We start from the raw sequence: 14,046 nt of genomic DNA on the forward strand, positions 1-14,046 counted from the left end.
ACATCTATCACATTTTTAGTCACTTATTTCTACCCGAAATGCCAAAACATATTACACATTTCTATCGCACGATCTATCCGGCCTAGTTTCCCAGGGGTTTGCTGGTTTTCCAGTGAGAAGGGAAGACCAACACATCATCGAAGTTAATAGTATCATGGTACGGCTCTGTTGATATAAATAATTAGGAGGCAGAATTCAAGAGAATTGTTAACAGGTTTCATTGGCTTCCGTAAATGTATCAGATGAAAACCGCAGTAGAATGATCTATACACTTTCCAAAAAGGGCTAATTATAAATACTTTACATATTATGGATGTTACATATTAGTGTCTCGGCACGATCACCGTTCAGCGACAGAATCATGGCATTGCGCCTCGCACATTAGCTTTTAGTGTCACTTGTCAGCCTCCGCAGATTGCTCTGCTTGGTCGAGGATTCCCTCCCACTTGACTCTAAGATCTTCCATTTGTCGCCAGCATTGACGCCCAAGTTCTTCGAAATTCCCCTTCTTTTCCTCGGTCAATTCAGTTGCACCACGCTTTCGACGCCGATTTCGATCAGCATCGACGACATTCCTGCCCACCACACCACCGTGTCCCCAGCCTTCCGTCTCAGTAGATGCGACACTTTCTTCGCCCCAACGGGAGGCTGCTGATCCCCATTTTAATTTCCCACCTCCCGCCTGCCGATAAGGCGCCTCAGTGGCCTCCAATTCGGATTGACGGGATAACGCAAGGAAGACAGGAGCGCATGCGCCAATGTAAGTGGACAGGGTGTGCCATGGAGAACCCAGTATGCGCGCACCGTAAAAGGCAGCTACCATTGCCCAAGCAAGTGGAAGAATGAGAGGAACAATAGAGGTAGCACAAATTCCGGGATGGGAGACATGGATGGACGGATTGCTCGAAGTAGCTCGGCCATTTGTTGTCTTGTTCTCTGCGTCTGAACGCAGGAAGCTATTCACTGCCCAGGGCGCAGCACCCGGGAGATCGGAAGTCAAGGCCAAGATATCGGTAAGGGCCTTGGAGGATTCATAAGGAGCAGCAGTGCGAAGACCTTGGATGTCATTTACATCAAACAAATCAATGGTGGCCTCAATACTTGAGACCCAAACAATTCGACCAGGGCCATTCGGCGAATTGGCTTGTTTCAGCAAAGGCACCACATTATGCGCCAGCATATAGTGACCAAAAACATTGGCACAGAAGACGTAACCAAGCTGGGGCTCCTCCGTTTCCTTTGTCTGCCTTGCCGCCAATACACCTGTTGGCGCGAGTTTATAGGAGGGCCAGGTTGTTTGGTGAATGAGATCGGTCAAGACGCCCCATATAGCACTCGGCCAGTCAAGTCCAGACCAACCACCGATTCCTGCATTCAGAATAATCGCATCGAGTTTCGGGAAGTTTTGTAGGAGTCTGCGGGAGAGTTTTCGCACGGAAAGGAGGTCTCCCAGGTCGACGCTCTCGGAGACGAATTTCACGCGTGCGGCGTCGGTGGGGGAAGGATTGGAGGATTGCAAGTGTCGCTCTAATTGATTTCGAGTGTCCTTGGCCTTTCGAGCACTGCGAGTTGTGAATATAATAGTAAGGGTTTCATCGGAAGAGCGCGAAGAGAGGAATTCGTCTGCAAGGCGACAGCATATCGAAAAGCCGAGCCCGCTGCGGAGAATGAATTAGCAATGAGATACGTTTCTGGCGGGCTTCAAAGTCGAAATTTCTTGGCCACTCTTGAATTACATACCTATTGGCTCCTGTAACTAGGATATAGAGGTCATTCTCCTCCCGTGGAGGAATGTATTCGCCCATGGCTTGACTATTGAAATTGTTTGTCGACCCCAGGGACCGCCACTTCGGGGATATATAGGGTCATGTGATATCCAGGTACCGGAACGAATGAATTGTTTGGAGCTCAGTGAACGAACCAATTCATGTGTATGTAGGAATTAATAAGTTTGAAAAAGAGTATTACCCAAGAACATTCATTTATGCACAACATTGTTCATTCAATGTTTGTACCCCAACTCTGTTGTAGTTCAACTTGGTAGTATATGCACGTGATTGATCCGCGGGCAGTCGCGGGCTTCGTCCAACTTCCCAAGTTGATAACTTGCCAAACCTCCTTCTCACTTGGTGTTGTTCTTTTTGCTGCACAGGATGCGCGGATCATGATGAAAACCGCTGCACTCGAGAGTTTCTTCAACTCGAGTGCGCTCTTCTTCTTTGCCCTTATCCTCTTCTGCCTTATTCTCCTTACTCCAGCAGACACTATCTACCAATGCTATGAAACGAGTCGACTCACCAACATCTTCTTCATCGCCGGCGCATATGTGATTACATTTTTCTTGGCAGTCCTCATTTACGCGACACGCATATATACGAATCGCAGCACCTTGGCCGGCATCCCGAAAGCTTGGATCCCCGTGGAAAAGGAAGACGTGAGCAGGAGTGTGAGGCACATGGTGAAAGATGGATTAGCCAGAAGCACAGTCCTCGCATACCAGGCTCGCCCACGTGATATATCAGAGGAAGCTGGAGGATTTCAGAACTACAAACACCTTCTGGTCAATCCAAAAACTCCGCCATGGGGTCATGTCGAGCATCCGGGCTGGTCGTCGCCTGCCTCGCCAGACCTACCCGACCTACCCTATCGTACCGTGATTCAAGAATTACCGAATTTGATTGAGGCGAAAGCTGTATCGCTCGCCCCTCCTGATGCTCTTTATATTAATGACGCGGTACCCTTCGACCCGACTGGGCAATCTTTGCCTGATATGCGCGTGGTGGAAGTATTGCAGCGGCCGGTCTCTATGGGCCTACGACAATATATTGGACATCTCACATCGTTAGAAGTGGTCAATCCACCGGAAATCGGTGCGGAATTCCTCGCACTCTATGAACGAGCGCGGTTTTCTTCGCATCAGTTACACGAGACAGACTTCCGTGAATTGATGCACTTATTTGCGGAAATCCTACGAGGGATGGTTCCCCCTGCACAGCCGGCCCTGAAGGAAATTCGTGATAGCGCAAGCTACTATCGTGCAGACACCGAATCAATTATCGGACCTTCGGATGAGGAAGGAGAAACAGATACCGTCGATCATTTTGATTATGACAGAGCACTCACGCCGACGCGAAGCAATAGCCTGCGCCCATCACATGCATCTACGTGGGACACACAGTCTGGCTACGATACTGCTCCAGCAGTACAAAGTCCTGCTTCGGGTATGTCGTCGGCGAGCAGTGCTCATGCCAGGTGGAGCTCACTGCGCACACCGTCAACCCAATCACTACGACGTGTACAATCGGGCCAGTCAGGTAGTTCGGGAGGGAGTGTGATTCGGCTATCCCAGCCCCAAACCCCGAGGGATCTGCCATATACATTCAACCACGCAGGTCGTAGATAGATCCACTATCCCCATACTACCCCACAACAACAGTCTATCCAGACTGAATGTACAATGTTCAATAATTCATATAGAGAAAAAGCTGCCTTTATAATCCAATCGGCTTCGGCGGGGGCTTAGTCATGCGGCAACCATTCCGATTGCTTGGCGGGAATGCACAATGATTGATAAGATCAGTTGGCGCTCGCGCCATCATAGAATTTCAAACACGGTCTTCCGTTGGATTTTCTCCGATATCCACTCGATAGTAGTGAAGCACTGTGCACCGAACAGCGCGTATCCACTTCCAGCATTGATTGTCACAATGCATCTCTTTCGTCGGACCACCTCCTCGCTCTTCGGTTCATCCAACGTTTCCGCTGCCTCTTCGAAGACCGACATTACCACCGACGCTGTGGGTGACAACACACTTGCTACGGAGGGTTTCCAGACCGTCAATTCATCGGATAAACTGTTCAAAAAACCTGAACCCGCTGTCGATGGCGAAGAATGTCTTCACGACTGCGCAACCTGTACCGTGAAATACCCCGCAAAATTCGATGTGGACCTTGAAGATGAACTTTACGGAATGGTGAACGGGTGGTCAACGCATATTCTCGTCGCTACTGGAAAGTCAGACTGGGTGCGCGATGTCGCAGACGAGAAGGGGAGTATCATGGAGGCAATAGAGAAAGGGGGAATCGAGCCTAGCAACGGCGTAAGCTAGCCATACACTTGAAAGACATCTTGGAATGGTTATGATAACTAACCAGGGTAATAATCTGTAGAGATTGAAACTGTCTGCTTCAAATATGCCGGTTCCCGATGAATATCATATGCACGAGCCAGGGGAACAACCTACGAATGTGCTACTACTCCCCAGCTTCACCATCGTGGAAAATGTCACTCCACAACTGGCACCGGATCTCATCGAGCACTTTGTGAACCGTTCACTGACCACAACGACACCGCTTGGCGGCTTGCCGAAGAAAGAGGACGAGAAAGAAGTGAACTCTCCTGACCAAGAGCAACAGCAACAGGCGCAGCCACCACACCCCTCAAGCACATCCATCACATCAACCCCTCTTACATCGCACCCCTGTCCCCATGCCGCTGTCATTCTTCTTTGCTCTCAACGAACCCGCGATGCACGCTGCGGGCAATCAGCACCCCTGTTGCGCAAAGAATTTGAGCGCCATCTGCGGCCGTTAGGGCTGTATCGCGACATGGATGACCAGCGACCCGGCGGCGTGGGAATTTATTTCATCAACCATGTTGGCGGGCACAAGTACTCGGCCAATGTAATTGTATACCGTCGTCGAGACTTTGAATGGTACAAGCGTGAAGAAACTCGTGCCGAAGATGAAGAAGAAGGTGCTTCTCAAGGTATCTGGTTAGCTCGAGTGCGGCCAGAAGAGTGTGAGAACATTATTCGGTATACAGTCTTGCAGGGCAAAGTCCTCAAACCTGAATCTCAACTGCGGGCTGGGTTCGATCGTCAGCGTGGGTTGACGAGCTGGTAGATTCCAGCGCATCTTTTTTCAGTGTTTCATTTCAGTTCCCCCCTCCCCTTTCTGTTTTGGTCTGGTATACATCCATCTAACACCCCCATGTATGAATGCTTATTGTAAATAGATGCATTACAGCGTCAAGGTTTCTTGGTAGCAAGATGAATAATATGGTATCAAAGGAACCAACCGGGTCCATTTTGTTTCGGACGTGGCTTGCACAACTTCTTATCCCAATTCAGTCTCCAGTTCGTTTGCCACGCTGTGGATACGACATGGCGTATTCTAGTATTGGTATATACCTACATAAGTAGCTTGAGGGGATTCATCGGTTGCGAATGTGGCGTTATATAGTATTGCAATTGTACATAGTAGAAGCTGAGTGTTTTATCAAATACATCCTTGTCAGTTTCAAGAGTAAATTTATTCCGTACAGCGTGACTTCAATTATTCTACTTTTCTACAAGTAGTGATACTCCTGTGTGGCGAGGACTACTTTACTCCGGTCCAGAACATCCTGTCCCGGCCTACAGCAGGAAGTATTATAACACTCGTTTATGACTCTCGACAAGGGTTCAGCAGTCATGAATTTGAGACAGCTCACAGAACCAAATGGCAACACAAGCCCCATTTGAAAGCGACTGCGCGACTCGCATCACCTCCTATAGACAAAGATCCCGGGAGAAATGCACTCTTTACCTGCAGCAATCCAGGAAGGCCATGGGCGTTCCAATCAGTGTTGGGGTAAACTATCTTCTATACTGCGTACACTCTTCCATGTCAAGTAGAATACGATGGTGGCTGAGGCAGTTCCAATGATTGTAATCCCACACATTCTATTTAACAAAGGCAAACACTCCGAGGGACTTGTCGATAATTCAATAAACCTCAACAGTTGTTTCTAGTATGCCATCCCAGGCAATCTTACTTCGTACCTGCGGAAACTCTCCCTAACCATGAAGAGATAACAAATAGCCATCATAGAAAAGATAGTAAGAATGAGGGGGGGTTCCAATCGGTTAGAGACAGTCCGATCTTATGCAACCCCCCGACAATCCCCTTCCTCATTCTGTCTTCCGTTTATCTTCTGTAAAACCGTAGGCTTGCATGATATTTCTCCCCAGACTTACCCGATGGCCGAGCCGCGCAGGGAAGATTCCTGCTTGTTTACAGCAGCGACGTCACGGTCGCACTTCTCCCCTCGATATTCTTTCTAGTGCTACTAGTCTGTCGGAGACATCACCAGGAAAGGAATCAGATGACTGCGCAGGGATGTGAGAGCCAGCGCGCGCCAAGTAAGTCAGCGCTGGTCCGGATAAGTGCCTCTTGGCTTCTTCCCCGCTTGGCTAGAGGGGACAGCCCTAGAGGCGAGGGGAGAAGGATAAGACGGAATTTACTACCTATGTACATAGTACAGTAGTTGGCTCGCTATGCTAGGCTCCTGAATTTTGAGGTCGCCATTCTGTCTCCAAATTCCGTTCCTCATCTTATCCTTGTCGGTGAGATTCTGATGCCGGAGATAGGGTCGATTGGGGCAAACATGGGGTTCATCGGTAAGGAGGTAAGCGTATCAAAATTGCCTGTGGCGTCATTGCCGATAGAGCGGCGACATTTTGCTTCCATGAATTTGGTTGTTTGAGTGTCGAGGAGATTTAAATTTTGTGGAATTGCAAGGAGTAATAGACACTAGTGAATGGAGATGTGGAAGTCTCTATATTGTTCAACTTCAAGTTGGTACGATTGTGCTATTTGCAGCTGTATTTTAGATATTCGGTTTACTTGTACAGAGTACTCCGTACTACACCGAAATTGGACCAAATCCATCTTTTGGCCCCAATTTGGAAAATCCGATGATGTTGATGCTGACGTTGAAATATTCCGTACGTGTCATGAGAAGTAGCAAAGAAAAGCTGCAGAAGGGAGAATAGTGGCTTGCGTTCTTTCAGCCCCAAAGAATACTTTTCAATGTCAGAAAATCAGCCCGGAGACTTTCCGCGCGAGGAAAAGCAGGTTTCACACCTGAAGGTGCCTAGGCTGGCTGACTGCTTCTGACCGACACTCTGAAGCAATATGTAGAGATCCAATATTGTCCTTCTCGCAGTGGACGGAAATCATGTCCGTCCTTGGTGTGGAAAAGCATATCTAGTGGGGAAGAAGAAATGAACGATCGTCCTCGAACAGCTGGACGTGTGATACACCAGTCACATACGAGGTGAAATAGATTGCATCCAATCTCGTTGGTCGACATTTGACTTCTCAGAAAGAACAACGAATCCGCAGTTTGGAGTCATCAAACAGAAACACGCCATACAGTGGATTGATTGTTCTGTGCCAGTAATCTCGCCAAACAGTCTGATACATACCTCATCCAGATGACTTTTCTATGTTTCTCTCTCCCTGTTTTCCGCCCCTTTGGAACCGAAGTGTAACCTTTAGCCCCCATCATCGCTCGGTTATACTATTGCTCCTTCTGAAATCTAGCTTCACATGGGTTCACAGGGGTAAAGCTAAGCATTTGCGAGGATACAGTGCCTGGATATGCTCCATCCCAAAAGGAAGAAAAGAAATCAGAAACCAGAGAAATCGGCAGTAATCGAATGAATCACACTATGTATTGTCCCGGTCCTTCCTGTAAAGAGTAGATTTATTGTAGTTTTCTAGCTTGCTAGCTTTCATGACATTTACAACATCATTTGACTTTCGATCTCACGTCGAAATCTCGTAGACGCCACCTTCCGATTGCATCATTCGCACAGCCATTTTCCAGAATGCGGGGTAGCTCGCCCTATGAAAACCGAGGTGAGTTGTGAACCCTTTTCTATTTTACGAAGATCCCGTCGGATATGCAACTGCTATCACAATATCCCGACGCGTGACAAGGAATGCGAGGCACTTTTCACCATAGAAGGTCTTGGTATCAAACGAAAGACAAAGAATAGTACTAGGATCGTACTAGGATACACTGCAATTTGGAGTATAGTTTGGACCCGCAAATGAGCAAAAATAACAATGGCATGACAAGACAATAAATCGCCATCCCTGTTCGCATCCTTGGCTCGGAAACATTCTCCTTCGGTCATCTTTTGGGGAGAAGAGACTCGGTTATGACACAGTCAGATATGGAAATGTCCAATGACTGGCTATTTCATGCTTCCTGTTGTATATCAAGGGGGACTCCAACTGCCACAGATAGGATCTTAACGGGCTGTCTTTATCGAGCTGCAAAATACTATTATTACTAGTCTTGTTATTTTGCATATTCTGCACTGTTTCTGTTTCTGCCTCATCTTATTCCTTCTCCATTTTCTTTTCATCCTGTTTGGGACATATTCTATTCACAAGTCGTTCCTCCCGAGGTCACTTGGCACTAATTCTTCTACATATTGCATAAGAAGTCGACTTAAACTCAAGTCATCTCAATTTAATGTATTGGATACTCATGATGATGGCGGTGTATTTAACTGGACTGGGACCATCAGATCCGCTCTTATATGCACTATGTAGACCTCGCTTTATCGGAACGCCTTCGTCGAAAATTTTTTTTTAAAAAGAGAAACGACGACAGAGTACGTACACATAGGACATAGTATGCAAAAAGGCGGACAAATACCCCTTTCCACTTAAGAGGGGGTCAAATGAATGATGGCGGAGCAAAAGCAAGAAGGGTGCTCCACTCATCGCGTGTTGGACGTGAGCTCTTTGAGGATGCATTGGTAGCGCCAGAGCACAGAACGCCACGCCGCAGAAAACGCCTGATTACGCCAATGGCTGAGGTGGACGATGTTGATTGTTTCCAGTTGAGGATAGTCATTTGCAGGGCTGCGAGCATTGCAGCACAGCTATAGCCACTGAGGGACCACTTTCATGGCCGCCGGAGGCGCCATTGGCTGTGGAAGTAATGAGCCTCCCATCCACAGACGTAGCGATGAGGGATATCGGGCTGCATCGTACATGAAAAGCTCTCACGAGGCAAACCACACTTTGTCGATCTGAAAATCTTTTCAAATTTGTTTTATTTTGTTAGTTCTCTTTATGGGCTATTTTTTTTTTCCGGTAGATATTCCCTCGGTATTTGTGGCCTTTTTACTTTTCTCGTGGCTGGGCCTGGGTCGCCTTGAACCCTTTCTATAGCTAATCAGGCTAAGCGGATCAGAGGATCGCTGATTTAAGATTGCCTTGGGTGGATCGCCACGTTCAGGAGCAGATACCACCGAGGTGCTCTAGCTTTTACTTTTTTTTTCCATCTTTTTATTGCTTCATTTTGTTTTCAAAACAAAGATAGTCTTTTTTTGGTATACATACAAAGCTGAAACTTAGACAGACACGGAGTACAGGTACATGACACTTGGCCATCTAGATGATTTTCGACGGGAATTCCCTTCTTGGATGTGCCAATAAAATCTTATGCGTTTGATCGGAGGCAAAAGGCACGAAAATGTTTTAACTTCGCTCTGCCGAGGCCAGCCGGCATCTTGTGAAGAGGCGTTGTTATTGTCCCTTCCATTTGTTTTCGACCTTCCAATTTCATCATCGTCATCGCCACCGATAATAAGAATATCCAACGGGAGAGAAAAGAGATGAAGTAAGAAAAAAGCCTCATGCAGACCCTCCTGCCTAATGTGCCGTCTAATGTACTATGTACTATGTATACATACATAGTGAGCGGTAAAGGCAAATTCATGATTACTCGGCACCAGCCTGTCGGAAAAAAGGTAATGAGAGCGACAAGTCGTGCAATTCAGTGCGAGTTTCAAAGACGGTGAACATGTACTATGTAAAATGACAGACTATCTTGTCAACATGGAATTACCTACTGTATAGAATACATGGCCCAAGGGAATGGCTCCCCTTGTTTCTCGTTCTCTACCATCCGCGAATCAGGGTCCAATGCCCTAGGGACATTAAAGTCTATCATACACTAGATCATCCCTTCTGCTAGTGTCAGGAACTTACAGGGACTCAATCTGAACAGGGTTGTGCCATTTCTGCTCCTGGAATTGTTTAACTTGGTTGAATCTGTGCTTCGCAACAGGTCATACACGTCCTCAGCTCTGAGCCAATCTGTCACCCAGATCCTTGGGATCCTTTCTAGTGGTGTTTGCTTGGTTGCTTGCTTCTCCTCGGCCCCGCTAGAGACCAGCGAATTAAAGTTCTAATCCTTGTAAAAACAGCTAGAATTTTGATAGATTTGAGAAGAGACTGAACTTTGAATATTTTCTTTCCTTTTTCTTTAACCTACATACTTTCGGGCTTGAAGGGAAGAGACAGGGAGTTGAGTGTTGTAAATATGGGAATCGCCACATCTAGTTCGTACTAAAGTGCACGGGAAGGAAAAAATGACTCGGGAACCTTTTCGGGGACCCATACGGGAAGAAGCTAGAAAAGCTAGTAAGGACGACAAGCCAAGAAAGAGGCAGGTCTATCGGAAGAGACGATATGTAGATGAGCTGGGGAGATTCCGATCTAGGACGAGGGGCCGACGAGAAACTCTACCGCGTTGCAGACGCCGCGTCATGGGTCCCCCTCTATCCCTTGCTGGAGGAGGGACTTTTTATTCCGGGTTCACACAGTAGATGTATTGCGATCTCTCGTAATGTTCCCGGATTTGAGGGGGTGGATTGCGGGGATGGAGTATTAACGGGAATAGCCTGCGCGAAAGAGCGCAGTCTGGAACTAGACAATAGGTGCACTAACGACTAGCTTAGGATTTCGTTGGGATTTATGATTGCGTTTCTCATCTGTCCTGCTTTCTCTTGCGACGATCGTCGTGGGGGACATAGGTAAGTGGAACTAGACTCCTCAAGTCCGGAGTAGCTCGGCCACGGGAATGGTCTAGCGAGTGCAGTGAAATTTTCCAACGGTTTATTCATAATCAGTAAGGCAAGAGAATCGAGTGACAATTCATACAAGGACTCGGTAAGAGGAGGGCTACAATAGTATGTATATACGGTACATACTGTATCGTGACATGTAGACATATTGGCAATGATATCATGGTCGATTGAGGTACATCTCTTGTACACATTTCCTTTCCCCTTCTCTTCTTTCGTTCTATTACTGCAATTTAGGGCGTAGAAATGCCTTTTTTTTCTCTTTCTAGATCTCGCTTTCTTTTTGCTAACCACTTCCTTGTTTTTTTTTTTCCACAATTATATAAAAAAATAATAATATCAAAAGTTCACCGGCATCCCGTGGGGTCCAGTAACCCCCATATACATACTCCATAATGGAATACTTATCCTAGGATTGCGAATTGGGGGGGGCGCAGTTTCAGATCCCAACCTAAGGCTGTCCAACTTTATTCTTGCCCCCTTGTACGGAGTACCGATGGGAATACCCACCTCGTATCCCCACGCACCCAAACCCAATTAGCTTAGTCTGGCAGTCGGGTTGTGGGTCCTGCGAGTTGGGTCGTGTGGGTGTTACCATTCCATGAATTCATTTCCAAGTATTCTTTCTACTTGGACCTTCTACTTCAGTATACCGATTTGACGGGCATTTTTATATAAAAAATATTGATTCAGTTCATCTAATAGTGTAAACACCAATTCATATTATTTTTCATACTATATCGTACCGGTAGAACTCCCGGAGATTCTTAACATGGTTAGAAATACAAAGGTCTCTGTCCATCGTAATTCCGACTGTCGCCTATCAAAGCAACTAAAAATACCCGGCCCCTCCGTATTACACAGTTCCGACTGCGGTACCCCCCTACCCCCCTTTTTTACGATGACAGGCGGGTGTAATCCTCCCGTACTTAGCTTCGTACAGTTAAGTGGGGTCCTTTTCGTACCGCTGATACCGCCATTACAGAAAAGTAAAATCGAGCGAGAGAGCGATGAGGAAAAAAAAGAGAGAAAGGGCAGATGATTGTTTCCCTCTGATGAACTAGAGTACCCGGTACTGCCACTAAAATTAAATCTCCCAAATAAATATTATTATTATTATTTTAATAAAAATCGAAAATAATCAAAAAATGGAATACACCTGGAAACGATGAATCCCAATTAAAATGATGATAATAATAATAATAATATTATAATAATTAATTCGAATATTTCTAATGAAACTGCCCTTTACGGTCCTATCCGCACCGTTTATTTCCCTTCCCAGATCTTTGCCAGAAAGGCGTCTCCAGTTCCTAGTAAGTATCACTGGCTTGCTGCTCTCTCTCTCTCTCTCTCTCTCTCTCTCTCCCTCTCTGTCTGTCTGTCTCTTCTCTCTTTCTCTCTTTTCTGCTGGTGGCCCTTCCCCACCTCTTTTTATCGTCTATCATCCCCCCCCTCCCTCTCTTTCCCTTCCCATCCACTTGGGTCCCTTTTTTCCCCTTCTCTCTCTTTCTCCTGCCTTTATATTAAACATCTATTATGCCCCAGGCTTTCTTAACCATCCCGGTTACTATTCATCCGGCTTGACAGGCGTATCCCGGAATCCTTGTGGATTATTTGCACCTCGCATGTGCTGACTTTTCTATTTCTTTTTCTTCTCTTTCGAAGAACTTCCCTTCTTATCTCCACGTCGCTTTGCTCCCGCGACCCGCTTCCCCCGCAACTTGAAGCTCGAACCTCCAACCCGCTCACAATCATGGCTTCTCGCAGTGGGCGCGACTTCAACTGTTCTTGGGAGAATTGTGGCAAGGTATGCTATTTTTTTCTACCCATATTTCGTCTTTTATTTAACCCTCTGTCCTTCTTTTTCTATCCTTTTCATTTTGGACCGGTCCACTCGTTCATTCCATTTCACCTTGCTTTTTGGCCCCAAAATCTGACCTGATCTCCCCCATTCCAGTCTTTCAATCGCAAGTCAGATCTTTGTCGCCATTATCGCATACATACCAATGAGCGACCTTATCATTGTAATGTCGAGAATTGCAACAAGAGCTTCATTCAGCGCAGCGCCTTGACTGTACACTCGCGCACGCATACTGGCGAAAAGCCTCATGTCTGTGACCATGACGGGTGTCAGAAAGCGTTCTCCGATGTAAGTTACTGAAACTTCTCCCCTCACCCGTTTTTTAGTCTTCAAAATTAACCGTTAATACCAGTCTTCAAGTTTGGCTCGCCATCGACGAATCCATACTGGCAAGAGACCATATATTTGTCAAGAACCAACTTGTGAAAGAAGGTAAGTTCTCCAGTCTCGCTAATATGGAAGGTGCGATCTTCCCCTTTTCCTCCCCTCCAAACTGACTTCGTTCCTTATTCAGCTTCTGCCGCAAAACGACCCTCACCAAACACCAACATCGTTCTCATCCGCCAGGCTCTTTGACTAGGCCATCCTCGGAGGATGCGACTTCCGAGCATTCTTATCAGCACCATACCCCGGTGACAGTATCGATCCCGAATGGAAACGACAGCTACCTTCTCGCCCAGCAGCCTTACTATCCGAACTCGGCCACTCCAAACCATGATTTCTATTCGCCGCCCAGTGTCCATATGGCAACCGTGCCAGTACACGACTCCGCGCCACCAATCGTTACGCATAATGTGCCTGTCACCTCATCGATGAATATGCCACATGCTCCGCAGCAGCACGCACCGCACCATGCACACCCGCAGCAGCAACAGCAACAGCAATATATGCACATGATGCAACAACGCTACGATCCTAACCCCCGAACAAACTATATGCCCCCAGAGTACCACCAACCTCAATTCCCGGGTCATCAGCTGCCAGATGGACAGCCTATGATGGTGGGATACCATCCTAATTTTCACCAGTACAAAACCCCCACCCGGATCTTGAATCAACCGGAGGGGACTGACTGGGGCTTTTTGGGCGTAGGTTAAGAAAAGACCGCTCATGAAATATATGTGTGGATACCTGGTGTGATTGATGCCCGTCACGACTTTACTATGTCCCGATTCCCGATTCCCCGTTTTCTTCTTGTTCCTGCGCGACGTCCTTTTCAAGAACAGGTGGGATACTCCAGCATACCGAGTCTGTATTCGTCTATTATTTCGATCTCCAATTTTCAGTCCATTTTTCTTTCCAAATTTTGTGCAGGGTTTATCATCCTTGGCTTTACCGGGGGCTGTTTATTTTTGATTCCCTCCTTTTTTGGCATGCTTTCTTCTTATTTAACGATTTTGGAATCCTTTTTTTTTTCCCTTCGTGATCTCCTCTGTCATTTAAACGGAGAGGGAAGGCGTT

The 14,046-nt window shown here is 46.8% G+C and overlaps 4 protein-coding genes across 4 annotated transcripts; 3 read left to right on the forward strand and 1 right to left on the reverse strand.

The window, feature by feature from the left end:
• Positions 1–394: 394 nt before the first annotated feature.
• On the reverse strand, positions 395–1,805 carry N7469_010536 (3-keto-steroid reductase; the record flags this gene model as incomplete). Its single annotated transcript, XM_056649441.1, has 2 exons — positions 395–1,658; positions 1,741–1,805. The coding sequence occupies 2 exons, from the start codon at positions 1,803–1,805 to the stop codon at positions 395–397; spliced, it is 1,329 nt and encodes a 442-aa protein (XP_056496572.1).
• Positions 1,806–2,167: 362 nt separating this feature from the next.
• On the forward strand, positions 2,168–3,403 carry N7469_010537 (uncharacterized protein; the record flags this gene model as incomplete). The annotated part of the gene is made up of 1 exon (XM_056649442.1): positions 2,168–3,403. One exon carries the CDS (start codon positions 2,168–2,170, stop codon positions 3,401–3,403), a length of 1,236 nt encoding a protein of 411 aa, XP_056496573.1.
• Positions 3,404–3,707: 304 nt separating this feature from the next.
• Positions 3,708–4,905, forward strand: N7469_010538 (sucrase/ferredoxin-like domain-containing protein; the record flags this gene model as incomplete). Its single annotated transcript, XM_056649443.1, has 2 exons — positions 3,708–4,100; positions 4,171–4,905. The coding sequence occupies 2 exons, from the start codon at positions 3,708–3,710 to the stop codon at positions 4,903–4,905; spliced, it is 1,128 nt and encodes a 375-aa protein (XP_056496574.1).
• Positions 4,906–12,477: 7,572 nt separating this feature from the next.
• On the forward strand, positions 12,478–13,682 carry N7469_010539 (putative C2H2 finger domain protein; the record flags this gene model as incomplete). The annotated part of the gene is made up of 4 exons (XM_056649444.1): positions 12,478–12,531; positions 12,682–12,873; positions 12,938–13,017; positions 13,100–13,682. 4 exons carry the CDS (start codon positions 12,478–12,480, stop codon positions 13,680–13,682), a joined length of 909 nt encoding a protein of 302 aa, XP_056496575.1.
• Positions 13,683–14,046: the final 364 nt, after the last annotated feature.

Source organism: Penicillium citrinum, assembly GCF_028827155.1.
Source record: "Penicillium citrinum strain IBT 23319 chromosome Unknown utg000009l:1.0-4274883.0:1.0-4276374.0, whole genome shotgun sequence".
Taxonomy (NCBI): Eukaryota; Fungi; Ascomycota; class Eurotiomycetes; order Eurotiales; family Aspergillaceae; genus Penicillium; species Penicillium citrinum.